Genomic DNA, 16,040 nt, shown 5'->3' with positions numbered 1-16,040 from the left:
GAGAATTCTTTCCAAAATATTTTATGGACCCCAAACTTTTAAACACCAGCGTACAGTTCTGTGGTACTTGACAGCAGGCTGAAGATGATTGAGTTGCAGCATCCAGCAAAGTTTCCTCAGGTTTCTCTCATAACGTTAAATGACTCAAAAAGAGATATTAGTCCTTCAAATGAGTTTCTCCCTCCAATCTCCCGCTGGAGAGGAGTGATTTCCTTTACCTGTTTCCCTCGTCTAAATAATTAAATGCTTTATGACGCTGTGTGTTTGTTTTGGTTCTTTCGGTGTTAGAGTTCCTGGCGTCAGCTGTGAGAGCAGATGCCAGTCGGTCGGAGGCGGAGCCGGCTTGCTGTGCTGTGACTACTCTCACACTGACTCATCATCCTGACCAACTTGTTGGCCTTTACAGAAATCTATACCCCAGGGCCCAGGCTACAACAAAAGTGCTTCTTTGTCATTATGTTCACGCTTTGGAAAAGGTTCAGGACTTCATTTCCGCATCTGCAGCCATTCAAAAAGGGAAAAAAATCATTTGATACAATACTTTAAAATTCGCTAAACTGTGCCCCGAAAACCACAGGATAAAATTCTTCATGTGTCAAGGATCATCAGCAACTAGCTGTGCTCCCTCCAGAAAAATGAATAATTAATCAGGTGTTAATCATGACTGATATGGAGGGTGCTTTCTTATGTCAATACTCTTACACTTGACAGTCTTAACAAGCTTCCTCATAGCCTGCACAAGGTTGTGAATGATGTTAAGGCTCACGCTGAACCTAAACACTTTTTTACATATTGAAAACTACTTGTTGAAGAAAGTCTCCAATATGGTTGGAAATTTTAAACTACAGTCTTATAACTTAAATATAGTAGACAAAATATTACACATTTTGCATTTTGCTTAAAGCAGTATAATTATGGTTAATTGCTGTGTTATTACTGTATATTGCAATTACATGTATTTTATTATATTGAAATTGTGGTTACACTTTATTTTAAGGTGTACTTGTTACAGTGTAATTATACATTTAAGTACTGACTAATATTAATTAATTACATGTACTTACTATAAGGTTATTGTTAAGAATACGGGTGTTTGGCATAAGGTTAGCTGCATGTAATTAGGCATAATTTATTGTTATTATAATAGTAAATATATATATAACATGTAACAAGGACAACGTAAAACAAAGTGGGTAGCATTTGTTACATGTATTTACTATTTCTTATAACAATAAATGATGCATAATTGCATGCAGCCAACCCTATGTCATGCATATCATAATTTGAATCTAGAAAGAAGCGGATGCTATAATATTGTCATTGTAATTCATTTTTGATCACAAGTCATGTTGACGTTTATGATGAGTTAGTGGGAACTGTCATGGAAATAATGAAATGTTGCCGGTTTGGTCAAGGACAGCAGTAAGAGACGTGGGAGATTTAAAAAATATACAGTCCAAGACGCCACGATTTCTCCCTTTAGCTTTACTAACCTGCTACAGTCAACAAAAAGGATTTAATCTGAACTCTCATTTACACATCAGAAATTTGTAACCATTGAATATGGCTTTGAAAGCTCTTTAAAGGCTTTGTTTTAGTGATAAAGTGCATATAAATTGCATTTAGAAGCAAGCTTGATGAAATTAAATAGACCACAAAGACCAAAAGGTCACAGCCGGCTTAACATGCAAATAAAAAGAATATAAAACATCAAAAGATGAGAATATGAGAAGGTTTTAATAGGCTTTGCTTTTCATGATCATTTGTGATCAGTTAGGTTTATACAATGCCCCACATGGCTCTGTACATGAAGCAGTCCTCCAAGCAAACCTAGAGGAAAAGTCTTCACTTCAATATACAGGATACAGTGTCAACCGCCCCATTCATGACACGCTACACCTTGTCATTTACTAAAGAAATATGTGAAAATAAAAGATCTACTGCCTTTGTGAAAGCAGAACTAGACAGCTTTGTCCAACATATCATATATCAGAGCAGATAGCAGTACCTGATAGTAAAGCTATGAGGTCATACTGCAGCCAAGACACATAATATGCACATACTTTCAAGTCGTAATAGAGTGCCAGACGACATCTGGGTCCATGACATGTCACAAGCTCATTTTTTGGTCCAGATCTATTTATTTATTTATCTCAAAAATGCCCCTTACTTGAATAAACCTCTTTTTTTCTTTTATGGACATAAAGGTCAAAAATGCATGTTGCAGCACATTATTTTATTATTTTATACTTTATATATTGAACAACTCTGATCTCTGAAGTTTTGTTTTTTTCAAATATTTATATTTCTAAGAAATGGTAATAAAATATAAAGCCAAAATGAGAAATAAATTACATTTCTGAGTTATGACTGAAGATATTTCTAATATATTAAATTATATATTACCTTTTTACCCCAATTAATACTTTTTTTTTAAATGACGGTGTACACTCATGTATTCATGGTGTCAAGTAAATATAATATATTACAATGAGAAAAACTTTCTATCAGAAGCCTGCACACATGATCTTTTACAACTACTTTTAAACATGTTGTTTTAATTTTTATTCCTTATCGTGGTCACTATTATATGTCATTTGTCTAAGCTGTTATTCACTTATTTTGCTTGAATGAAGAATGAAACTACACTGCACTCAATATATTTTAATCCAAAAGAAACAGAACCTTTGCAAACATAAAGTGTACGTGATAAGAGAAAGTTAAACTTCTTGAGGCAAGTTGCAGAGGAATTCCACGAGGCAGATCATAAATCTGCTCCCTAAGGGACAAAAAGGGGCCCATGAGAGCGACTCAGTAAGCAGACACTTATAGGGTGAGAGGTTAAAGACAAAAGACATCAGACATAAATATAGACCCACCAAGAAGGCTTCCCACTGCATGAAGACCTGAGCCATGCGTCTGCATAATTTGTGAGGGAAAGGATGCACTCCCAACGGCTGCACTTATTCACTATCAACAAGGATTTATATAGCTCTCCTTTCCACTGATGGACCTCTTTCCTACATATTGTTACATATTCACAGTCTATATAACATATTCACAGTTTTACACAGAGTTACTCATCTAAAATACCTTCTGTCAACACGGGTGAGCTCAACTCAAGTCCTCCCGGCAGATGTCCAGAGTCGTGTATTTGATTAAGCCTGACATGAAGAGTTTAAATGCATGTGTGTAGTTGATACCACCTGGTTGAGGTAGTGTAAAGATGAACAATATATTAGTGTGTTAAAAACAAGGGTCCCCTTCAAGTCTTCAGAAGGGAGCCATGTGACAGCTGCAGCACAGCTGTATCTGTTGATATTTGTCATTCATCTCCTCTGCTAATATTCAGTTTCATTTCTACTGAATCAACAATCTGTTTTGATCTAGCATTTGTTTGATGTTCATGAACTTCATTTGCTTGTTCGACTACTGAAGGCATTCTGGGCAAAATGGCCTTTAGGCTCCTAATGTTCTTGCCCCACTTGTTAGACTTTCCTAAATTCTCTTTCCCTCTCTATTTCTGCCTTTCTATGAACTGTTCTGTCAAAGTAAAAGCAAAAATTGCCTTATTAAGGATCCTCTGCATCAACTGATAAATAGCACTAGAAATTGAAAAAAAAGTAAACTAATTACTTTATTTTAAAAGTCATGAGCCTAATTTCCATTGAAAGCAGGCTTATTTAAACAGAAAGTTAATGTTATCAAAGATGTCTATTTAAACTAATTAAACTGTGTTATCCTACTCTTTAAAGATTCACCTTTTCCACAAAAAAAAAAAAAAAAATTAAGCAGCACAACACTAAAAATAAAAGCACTTAATCAACATATTAGAGTGATTTCTAAAGAATCATGTGAGACTGTATTAGTTCAGCTCTATTCAGCACAGATATACACATATTGGGCATCCCAAATGTGAGTACCGGCTTGTGGACCTTTCCCAATCCCATCTGCCAACTTACTGTTCTTTTAAGTAAAGCCAAAAACACCAAAATAAATCTTTTAAAGAAAGAAGCTATTTTGGTGTGTAATTATTTTTCACAGGATAACATTTCCACAGGATTTTGATCAAATAGTGAAGCCTTGGTCAGCATAAAAGACTTCATTTAATACCTTAAAGTTATTATGATGACTAGCCAACAGTAGAGTACATGTAATGTGTGTTCTCAATTAAGTATCATTGCCTTAAAACTCCTCATGACAAAACTTGGACAACAAAACTCATACTATTCATAATTTAACGACAAATTTTTGAGTGACTGAGATGAAACTCTAGTGCCAGATTCGCGGGGTCTTTTTCTCTGAAGAGGAATCTAAATATGCTTCTAACGTAGTCTCATTTGGGACAATAAAAAGATCTCAGTTGTGATTTCTGTTGTTATAAGCGAAGCTAAATGTCTGAGCTGCCAGTTATGATCAGCATAAATTACGTGAAATAATCTGAAGAGTCTGATCTGTACACGAGAACTCAATTATTTTCGATGGCTTTGACATAATTCTTCATGTCATGTCTGAAAAAAGGCTTGAGTAAGATGTCTCCTTTGGCTGAATCCAGCTGTTCTGACCGGTAACCATTTCCATGTGAGTAATGCAGCCCGGTGCCTAGCTCGTGTAATGTTAACATCACGTCTTCCTCTGTTTAAATGGCACCTTAGCTCATATTAACATTCCAAAAGGATGGGATTTTTCTGTGTACGCAACATTTAAATAAATTAAAGTGAATCCATCAAGTAAAAGTGTACTTATCCCCTCACACAATAACGCCACATTTGCTGTGTAAGGGTTTGTGTAGCTCCTAACCTTCAAAAATCACCTCACCACAAAGATTATCCCCGGCCTCAGTGTAAAATATTCCTTGAATAATATTACCTTTCAGTGCCAGATAAAATGATCGTGTCAACAAAGGGATCGAATAACAAAAGTTTCATCCAGAATCCAGGAGGGAACCTTGGAAGAAAAATGTCCACTGTCAAATATTAATATATAGGCTTGCGGCAACCATCCAGTTTTTGACATTGCTGCTGTAAAATACGACACGCTGGTATTAATGATCCATTTGGTCTTTGTTTGATTTCCGTGACGGTATGTTTTAAATATACTCAGTGAGCTGATGGTCACAGAGCATTCACCACTTTTAACCACCGTGTAGAATTAACTACCATGTGTACTACTCCAGCTTTACCACGAGCCACTAGTATGACTCCCATGTTGTATTTGGGTTGGCGTTTTCTTTGTTTTGTAATAAAACTATATATGCCATGGGCTTCATGGTCTGTTAAGTAAAGTGCGTGTTTTGATGAAGTGTGTAAATTATTGAACTTAAATACAACACCCTCCTTCGTCTACTTTATAATTTTGGGACTACAAACCAGTAATACTGTAGTAGAACATTTTAGTGTTCGACAAATATGGGTTTTTCAACGGCTGATGCAAATATCTGCCAATGACTGATACAATTTCATTTAATTTTACCAAGTTACTAAAAGCTTTTTGACAGAACTGTTCTTGTATGGCCCATTAGCAAATTCAAAAGAGAGTATGCAGATGTGAAGTTATATCTCTGCAGCACCTTAATGAGACGTGGCACACAGTATGCAGAGTCAGACAGTGCCCAGTCTTCCTATGTCTGCCATTTTGGGTGTCAGACATTTAGAATTTTGTAGTAAAACTAATTTTACAAACACAATAGTGTATCGATATAAAACTAAAGAGTCTTCCTAGGAACCACCTAGTTCCCAAAAAGCTGACAAAATTTACAAATACACTACAAATGCAGCTTTTGTCCGCTGACCATGAATCTCACCTCTTCCTATTCCCAGGGTTGTAGAGAATTCAATTGTACTTTATTTTTCAAAAGTCTGCCATTTGTTGTCGGCCATTTTGATTTAAACTTTTGTCAAACATTTTTGTCTGATCTTAATGCAACTGAATTCAGACCATCGTAAGACCAAGATACTGCAAAATGTTTTTTTGAACTCATCTTCAAATTCGATGGCATGATGCCAAAATAAATCTGAGGCTGTATTACTGCAATGCTTTGGTATACTGAAATCAAACTTTGTGTGTATCAATGTCACCCCACACTGACTGCAACAAATCATTTTGGAAGTAGTGCCACCTATTTGTTAAAAGTTACATGTATACATCTCATTACAACTGACTGTGAAAATCACCAGTTGCTTAGTTCTTAATTTTGCCTCTGTTGTCCTTGGCCCCTTAATTGCTGCTTGCAGCTATATTTTTAAATGTAAACATGTTTTATGTGTGTGTGTGTGTGTGTGTGTGTGTGTGTGTGTTGTTGGGTTTTTACAATGAGCTGCTTTTTGTTCTCTTTTTAGCATATTGCTGTGTATGTCTACGTTTAAAAAAACTATTTTTTTGTCCAACCATCTGCAGATGGAATATGCACCCTTCAGCTTTAAACTTTGAAAAGAAATGTGAAAAAAAAAGTTACAGATTTGCGAATATAAATGTACTTAACGTCACAAAAAATAAAATGGCTAAGAGAATCTTTGCTGTGGTCTTTACTCAATGACTTTGTTCCTGAAGAATGTCTATAAATTACAGTCCAGTGGCACCATATTACATACAGACCTTCATTACCAGTCATATTCCCAGTTGAGAAGAACTACAAAGACCTGCATTAGCACAACAGCAGGGTTTGAGTGGGGCTATGAATTGTGGGAGTACGTTATTGAATATGCATGTGCATATGCACACACTCATATCTAGGTACGGGATCTGCCAGAATGAACCCACTATGTTGATTATCAGATCTACGGGGAGTACGGGAAAGAATGAAAAGAGGGCCGCTGATGGCAGGATGTTGGCATAGTGCCCACCACTGTGGGTGTTGGGTGATATTGCCCCATTCGACAGATCTCTGATCAGTTACTTGTTTTTTTCCCACATTATTGTGGTAAGAGTTTGAATGCTAGATGCTGAGCATGAATCAGTCTAGTCAGAACCACTGTACAGCATATGGGCTTTTAATATGCCAATGTTCTGGTCAGAAAAGGGAAATCTATCCCAGCTGGAATATTTATATATCTTTGACGGAAGAAACTGAAGCTTTCTTTTGTGTGCCTGCACACTTCTCAAAACCTGACTCTAACACGACGTACCTCTAGGAGAGAAAGGGCAAACTGTTTGTGTGGTTCTGGATGACATTTCAGAGATGAAGAACATTCTGTTTGCTTCTGTTTTACTGATTTGACTGAAATAAGTGAACGCTAACCTTTACCCGCGTGATATTTATCAGACTGTGTACTCATCACTCATAGCCAAAAGATCATTTGCCCACACAATCTGGTGTCTGCAACAGCATATGGTGCTGAAAGGATACATGATGTTTAAAAACAAAAACAACTGAACAAATAACTGCAATGACACATTATTAGTAATGCAATGAAACATATTGTTGGTAAATACTATACAACGGCCAAAAAATCTCCTTTTATATTCTTTCAACAGTACTCTGCTGTAAAGTTTGGTAGACATTTTTGCACATTCCTGCGTATTAATCTAGGGAACGATGATATGACTCGTTTTGTAAAAGACATGGAAAGAAAGAAGAAAGTAAAGACAAGACAGTAGCAGAGTGCAACATGCTCGAGGACAAAGAGATGTGGAGGGTGTGGTGCTTCTGGAGGAATTTTTTGCCTTCAGTAATCAGCAGAGGATCACAATGAATGTCTCGACAGCTCCTTTGTCAAAAAAGACACTCATATGGACACGCGGGATGACATATGACTTGATCAGATTTCAAAAAGCACTGAAATACATCTCGTGGCATTCCAGCACATAATAAGACGTGTGCAGGATCACATGCCACTAACACCTGAAGAGCTTATGATGATATATCTATCATATTTAAAGCTTTTCTGCCACGCTAACAGCACGAAACAGAACCAATAGAGAAGTTGAATGGTATACACAAAGAAAGAGGGAAAATCTTTTATCTTTAAAACACATGTACAAAGTATTTATAAAAGTGTGTTTTGTACATTTTATATTTATAAATATCATTTTAAAAAACATAATGGGCACGCATCTTACTGATTATTTTCTAAAATGTTTTTAATATATTCAAAATGGTAATAATAGTAAGTTTTCTTATAACTGTTTTTTTACTTTATAATGTGTTCTTTTGCCTATTATTGTTCTAATCACATGACTATTGATGGACAATGTGTTCAGTTATTAATTATATGTTGTTCTTTGTTATAATCTATTACCCTAACAATTACGACATTTATGCCCAAGGAAAATTTTAAATGAATTTTAATGCTCAAACTATGCTCATCATAGAAGATGTGAATTCAGGGCATTGTATACATGAATAGCATTTTTACGTATTTTGGAATAAATTAATAGATCCGGAAAAAAATATCCGGTCACGTCTATGACCCTAAGACAAAAAAATTAATAATGCATGGCCTCTGTAGACATCTGTATGTTTGGAAATAGTCATAAGCGGTTCTTAATAAAAGATTACTATTACCGTTTGACTTCTTAAGTATGGACTAAAATACTGCGTAAGTCAATGTGGAACTAAAACAAATAAGTGAAATTTTAATTTAAGGCAAGTACCTGGCCACCAATGCCCAAAAAAAAAAACCTTGGAAACTGCTTAGCAACTCCCTGGCAAAACCCCACTTTTTTTTTTACAAAAGCACAAAAATCAAATTAACCAATAACACTAATCAAAAGCAACCAGTCTCCATCCAGGTTATCTGGCAGGACATGGCCACAGAGAATTACTTTGCAGCCATCTGAAACACAAACACAGCAACTGCAGGAATGTCTGCAAAAATCAATAAAGATTTTGGAGAAAGTAAAACATACGAAGGGCCTGAAGCCCACGGCTTCCTCTGAATGGGCCGGTAGCCAAGCCTAAGTGAAGGGCATGTGAGCATGAGGGAGATGTGGGAGGACCGTGGGGGATGGGGGTAGACAGCAAGGCTGGAGGTGCTACTATTGTGGTGTATGATTTCGGTAACATGAGCAACCTACTAACTCACACGCATGCACACACATCCCGAAAAAAAACATCCACATCTGCCTCCTCAGAAATGAGTTAGCCACCAGGTGTTTGCAGCTGTCTGCAGATGTAATGGTAAACAGAGAAAGACAGAGAGATGGAAAGCGATAAAGACCGACAGGTTTGAGGGGGATGAGAGGCAGTGATTTAGAGGGAGATTTTGGAGAAAACATTATCCGAGGACTACCGAAATCCCCCTTGCATTGTGAGGACTTCTGCCAGATCTTGAATCGGTTCCTGGCCAGTGACGTGTCCCGCAGATGGGGCTCTCCAAAAGTGACGGGCTGCATTCAGCCAATTAAATTGTGCATTTTGGAAGGGTGCGCTAAGCTGGTTATAAGTGTGGGGAATAATAATGAGATAAAGCCGAAGAATCACATGGGACGTGGTCTGCAAAATTAAGCCTTTTATCAGTACATACGATGTATTTCCCATTTATTTTAATGGCATTAGAAAACTGTCTACAGCTGTGTCCTTAACACTGTTGCTTGAAGCATATAATTGCTATTGATCCAAAAGGAGATTATTTTGAATTAATAGGCGGCGAAAATGGTCTTGTACTTTCCATGTCAAGTAAAAGAATAGAGAAAGCAATAATCAGTAGTCTAATATAATGTTATATTTCAATGTTAAAGGGATAGTTCGCCTACAAATGAATTTAATCGTGTTATTTCAAACCGGTATGACATTTACAAGAAGATCCTTAATAGCACACCGTGCAAATGTCTTGGAAAAACACCTGATGTTGCATTCTTTAGTCAAAAATGCAGTAATGCAATATTACAATTTAAAAATGATTTAGGTTTTTTAACAGAAACATTTCTTCTTATTATTAATGTATTATTAATTTCCTCTTATTTATAACTGCTTAATATTTTACTGGAAACTGATACATTTTTTATCTTTATTTTTTCATCTGATTCTTTAATCAATATAAAGTTCAAAAGAACAGCATTTATATGAAAATTATTTATTTTATTTTTTTTAAGTTTTTACTTTCCCTTTTCACCAAATTAAACCTAAATTGACCAGTTTAACGGTAACGGACACATTTGAAAAGCTTTGCAGTAACTGTACACTTGTCACAAATCTGGGTTATGAACTTCTGTTTACTCACTAGCAGAGGTCTCCCACTCACCACAGGGACTCTTACACTACAATACTGCTGCACCTCACAATGGAATTCATTTCTCATACTACATTGCACAGATTGGTTTCACCTGCATTCAATTACAGTCAAACACACGCTACATAAACCTTGAATTTCCTCTCACCCTCCACAGAGTATTGTCTAGTGTTTAGCACCCTCCTAGAGTTAACTACTTTACCAAGCCACTCCGTGTTTTTTTTCAGTATTGTTCTGCATTTGTCACTCTCCCTAGTGATAGCTGCTTTACAGAGCCAGTTTCTAGTTTTCATAGTTTCGTTATTATCTCACCTAGCCTGTTTTCCCATTGTTAGACTTTTACCCGTATATTTTGGATCGATCCTTTGCGGTTTGATCTTCGTTGGGATTACCGCTCACTTCCCTTGATTATCGCTCTGTCTCACACCATAGTCTTACATTTGTGGACTTGTTTTTTGGACTACTCTTTGGTTTTCTCCTATATACCTGTTTGCTATTGTTTTAACCCTGCATGTTTTTGACCATATTTCTTAATAAACCCAAAATCATATTTTAAAATCATCATCTTACAACGATAAACAAAAAAACATCATTCATAACAACAATCATCCGTACTACATGTCTACTTAAAATTTCAGTCACTGAAAAAAGATGTAATTTAGCATGTAATAATATAAACAACTGTTATAATATTTGCAATTTATTTAGCAACTCCAAATAAAAAGCATAATTATAGCATAATTCAAAAAATCATTGTCAGTAGCTATTTACATTTGAAATGTTTATTTTCAGCCAAGAATGTAAATTTTGGGTGTAATTTGCTCCAATACAGTGGTTTTGTGCGAGGAATGGTGACATTTCATGAATCTCAAATGTTTTTGATCCAGAAACCCACCGTATGCAAAGGAAACGGCCAAAACAAGTCAGACCATTTAGAAATAACAAAAGAAAGTGTAAATAACAGCAGACTATTTATTCACGATAAACTATGCTTTTAAGAGTATTTGCTCTATAGCCCGTAATAGAAAATCTGGGACAATTTGAGTGTGACAAACCTAATTTGGGATTCCTTTTACAGCTTTCTAAAAAATTCTGTGAGAAAGCGAGAGGGGCAAAAAGAGCTGGCACCCGTCCACTGTAAATTCTTCACCCCCTTCGTTGCACTCGGATGATTGTTATTCATTCTCACGCTTCATTAATGTGGTCAGTCTCCACATCTGACTTTGATAAACATGCCGTCACAATATTCCACGTAAGCCCACGGCTTTACAAATGTATTCTTTAGTTGGATCAAAACTCCGATGGCAGGTTGTGCCACGCAGAGCTTGCCTGAAAATACAAGAATCTACACAGATCATTGAATGAAGTAACATGAAACACGTTGGCAGCTCCGAAGGCCCTTGTCAGTTCATGGCAACGGCAAGTTTTTGACAGACTTCCCAGACCATACTAATATTAAAATCTAAGCCAACGAAAAATGTGGAGCAGCCAAGCCAGACTGAGCCGGGCTGGATTCCTTCACAAAATGGCTAGACGCTGCTTTCTTCATTCTTGAAACAGTCAGTGCTTTTAAGGTATCTTCTTGTGCAAATGCAGCTCAGATGAAGACTAGATGACAAACGCAGAGCCTTTTCCTTTCAACGACACCATTGTCAGCTCACAGAAGGCTCTGATAAGCGCGATCTCCATCAGATAGCGATCTAACCCTGTAAACTCACCTGTGGATCTTAGACACGCACGCCTCCGGCTACCATCCCCCGTTCTGCTTCCCGCTCAGAGATGCGAGGGCATTTAACTGAGGAATGCCGTGCCATTGTTTTGGCTGGACTCAAAGCGGGTGACTTCAAGGAGCAGCCCGCAGTGCACTCGTCTAGCCTGCGTCTCAGCTCATCACTGTGGGGAAATCTTAGCATAAGGATCAAAACCTTGACTTCGGGGATGTGATCAAAAGAGATCTAATACTGAATTACGCTTGAAAGCAAAGGGCTTTGATTGAGCACTGAAGCGTCTCATTGGGATGAATCTATTGTTAACAGGTGTAAGATATTTCAGTTTGAGTGAAATACTCTCCATGGTTACCGCCTAACCTTTCAGCGGTTGATATATAGTGTATGCGTGGTTTACCGCGAGATAAACCACACGAATACCATATCAGTGACTCACTGGTGTTAGTTCGGATGCGCTTTTTATGTACTTGTGTAATATTCAATCGATTACCATTCAAAAGGGTGGATAGGATTTTACATGTTTTCGAAAGAAGTCTCTTACGTTCACGAAGGTTGCACTAACTTGATCAAAAATACAGTATTGTCAAATATTATTAAAAATAACATTTAAAATAAAAAAAAATTTTTAGTAGTGTATGCTAATCACATCCAGTCGTTTATTCTTTTTAAAAAGCATACACATTAATGTCTTTTTGACTGAATGCGTTTCTGACAAGATCATCTGCAGCTATTCACTGCATGCTTCAAGCTGAACTTTAAATAGTGAACGGTGCGGTGAAGTTGAATACGAAGTGAGGAGGGCCTAAAATAGCCAAGTGCACAATTCAAGACCTCCAGCGCACAATCATCCATAATGCATATGTGCTGCGTGCTTGCATGTTTACAATCAATAACAAGTGTTTAGTTCTGTTCAGGTAATTGCCTTCCTGCTGCCCCCTGCTGGTGGAGTCATTAGAAGCTTACTGCGATTGGATTAGATAGGAGATTAATTTAAACTCGAGATCATCTTTCCTGTCGGTCAGATTTAATAGGCATCAGTGATGTTTCGCGTTGCGTGGTACCCAATGCACACAGCTGTGCGTAAAACAACAATACCCAGCCTCACATAGCTGCAAATAATGGCAATTTAACCCAATTGTGTAAGGCTCTCAAGCGCCATCTAATCCACGTGTTGTTGCTCATTGAAGCTGAACACCATAACAACAATGCAGATTATCCATACATAGAGGCCTTCACTGATCTGCACCTTCTGCCAAGACACAACAATAAGCCCACAGGCTTTTTACATGACATTCACTGTCAAGAGTGACAGACAGGGGCTCAACCCAGGACCGTGGGCATAGAAACCCCCTCAAACCAGGAACAGCCACTCAATTGTATCGCCTCCACTGTGGGTCACGGGCTGCTATGGGAAGCAGGAAGTCTAACGCAAAGCATTTTTGTCGCTGGCACACAATGCAGCCCGTATGAATTTGAAGGAACGAGTATGGACATCTGGGCTAAAAATGCATATTTTGGCGGATATCCTATATTAGGATTTTTCAGTCAAGTTCTGATTTTAATTTTGATTGACAGGGCCTTGGTATAAAGATATTTCCTATCGTCATTCCAGTTAATGTGATTAATATGGTCAGTAATTCTATTTCTAATATGATAACATGAATATGAATAATTTTATATCACTGTTTTAGTATTGGGTTTTGTATTTAAAATAAATCTACATAAATCGTTAATGTGACGATTTACACAAAAAGGTATTAAATGAGTAATGACTAATTATTCATAATGTATCAATTTTTATATATATATATATATATATATATATATATATATATATATATATATATATATATATATATATATATATATATAAAAAAAAATAAACACTTTTTTTACATTTGTTTTACTTTATAATTATATAATGCATTACATATAAATATATAAATATGTATTATTTATTATATTTTATATTATTATGTTTTATTAGCATTATCAATATGATTTAATACTGTTTTGATATTGGGTTTTATATGAAAAAATACTAATAAATAATACTAGTGATAATAATAATAATAATAATAATAACGCCTTTTTCAAAGCCTTTTAACAGCACATATTCTATCATCTGCATCACAGTCTCTATAATTTGAAAGGAAGACACTTTCAATGTCAAGTTCTTGAATGAAAAATCACCCCCTACACAGAGGGAGCAAGGTGACCCCTCTTAATCATAGGGGCTGTTATCTAACGGGGTGTTCAGTCAATAATCCCAGGACAGACAGCTTTGGTTCATCTGCTAGGGAACTGGAGGGACCTTATTAACACAAGGGTGAACAGAAGGTAGGATAGGGGGTTAGTAAAACTCTTTGGAGAAACCAGCATTACAGGACAGTCCTGCTCCGCATCAAGCAAAATACGTTACGAAAGAAAGAGAAAAAAAGGATGATGGAGGAAAAACGGTGTAGAAAGGTAGACAAAAAAGTAGACAACACAACAGGGGATAGAGGGAGATGGACAAGGAGAGGATTATGCAGTGGGGGTCCATCATCTGTTCCCTAATGAGAAGGGCTAGTTCAGTAGTCGTCTAGGTCATGTACTAAAGAGAGCGCAACACCGAATGAGACCTGCAGGGCAATTTGCACATATATAAGCACTATCAGGGTCGTCTTTGAGCATTTAGGCCAGCAAACATGTAATAAAATATGCTGTAAAAGCTGAACATTGCACATTTTGAACAGCTTTTCTTATCACTGAGAAAATCTCTCATATCATCACATTTTTGAGCGCCCTTTAATAGAGTTCCACAGATTTTATCTGAACACGGACACACAAAGCCTGCATCTGTGAGCAGACTCATGATCTGAGCCAACTCAGACATGAAAATACAACCAGAGGCAACAGCAAATTGGCTAATTATGAACACAAAACCTCTCGGTTTGAAATATTTGCTTAGCTAAATATTTGCTTTGCTTTACTAGATAAAATAGAATAATTAGTAGACTAAATAGCATAATAAACGTTATTTTCTACTGCATTATGTCAGTTTCAAAGCACCTAGTCAACCTGCCTTTTTGTATATGAATATGGCAGTTTTTACAGTTTACGTTTTGTTTATTTTTTTTTAGAAATTAAACATAAGGATATGGGAAATTCTAAAACAGACTTCCGCGTGTATAACTGCAGAAAGTGCGTTTAATAGTGTATCGCGTTACAAATATATGTATTAGCAGTAACGTACGCTGTATATGTTTGAAGAAGCTAAACAAATGTATGGCTCACGTGCGGTGTGTTTTGATAACAAACTCGACTCTTTTCGAAGGTGAACAGGCTTCACAAATGTCATATAAGTAACTTTAAACAGTCCGTATCGCGTACTCGTAAAAAAAACGGTTTAAAGCCGTAGTTTAAACAGCAGCATCCCCAAACATCAGCGTGCGTCCCATTCAAACGCGCGCGGTCAAAACGCTCCCAAAAGTTTCACACAGAATTAAACACAACGACAAAACCAGAGCCGCGTAGAAAGGCGAGGCGGAAGTGTCTTACCTTGCCAGGCAAGAGCGCACATTTGAAGAAGAGACAGTAAAAGTGAAGTGTTTGGAAGAGCCATGTTCCTGAAGTTATCCATCTGAATGAAGCGCGCGAGAGGAGCGCGGCGGTTTTGGCCAGGAGGAGCGCGAGAGAGGGAGGGAGATGGAGTCGTGTTGCACGAATGCTGCCTGTCTGTTCGCTATTGTACTGTCCTGCTGCGAGTGGGAGGAAATTTGGGACATTCAATTAATGCTCGCCACCCTACAAAATAAGGTTAAAATCGTGTTTTTTTGGTCTCTTGTTATATATTGTTGTGTTACCCTCGCGTAAAATACGCGACTTATTGTTCTGTTATAACAACAAAGTGCCTTGCTGGGATGCTTTGGACATGTTACCATTTTAACACCGCGTTTTGGATATGTTACTAAATAATATAATGTTATTTGAAGTCATTTCGAGTTAATGTTAATACCTAGGCATATGGACGGAGAAGAACCGTGTTTTGATTCCCCCAAACGCTGTTCAAATAATCCATCTTTTTTCTTACAGTGAATAACTTTTTAATAATCCAAAGAACTTTTCTGCATTAAGCATACATGAACTTTTGTCTTTTGTA

General features: G+C 36.9%; 1 protein-coding gene across 2 annotated transcripts in view; it reads right to left on the bottom strand.

Annotated features, from left to right (window-relative positions):
• mcama (melanoma cell adhesion molecule a) overlaps positions 1-15,583 on the bottom strand; it is a 45,449-nt gene extending 29,866 nt beyond the window's left edge. Inside the window, exon 1 of one of the 2 annotated variants that reach the window (XM_043240442.1) lies at positions 15,440-15,583. In XM_043240442.1, coding sequence (XP_043096377.1) covers positions 15,440-15,521 — 82 coding nt within the window. In that variant the 5' untranslated portion in view covers positions 15,522-15,583. The remainder of the gene's footprint in view (positions 1-15,439) is intronic. The other variant, XM_043240443.1, reaches the window with a different exon arrangement.
• Positions 15,584-16,040: the final 457 nt, after the last annotated feature.

Source organism: Puntigrus tetrazona, chromosome 5 (genome assembly GCF_018831695.1).
Source record: "Puntigrus tetrazona isolate hp1 chromosome 5, ASM1883169v1, whole genome shotgun sequence".
Lineage (NCBI taxonomy): Eukaryota > Metazoa > Chordata > Actinopteri > Cypriniformes > Cyprinidae > Puntigrus > Puntigrus tetrazona.
This window is presented reverse-complemented; position numbering and strand designations above follow the sequence as displayed.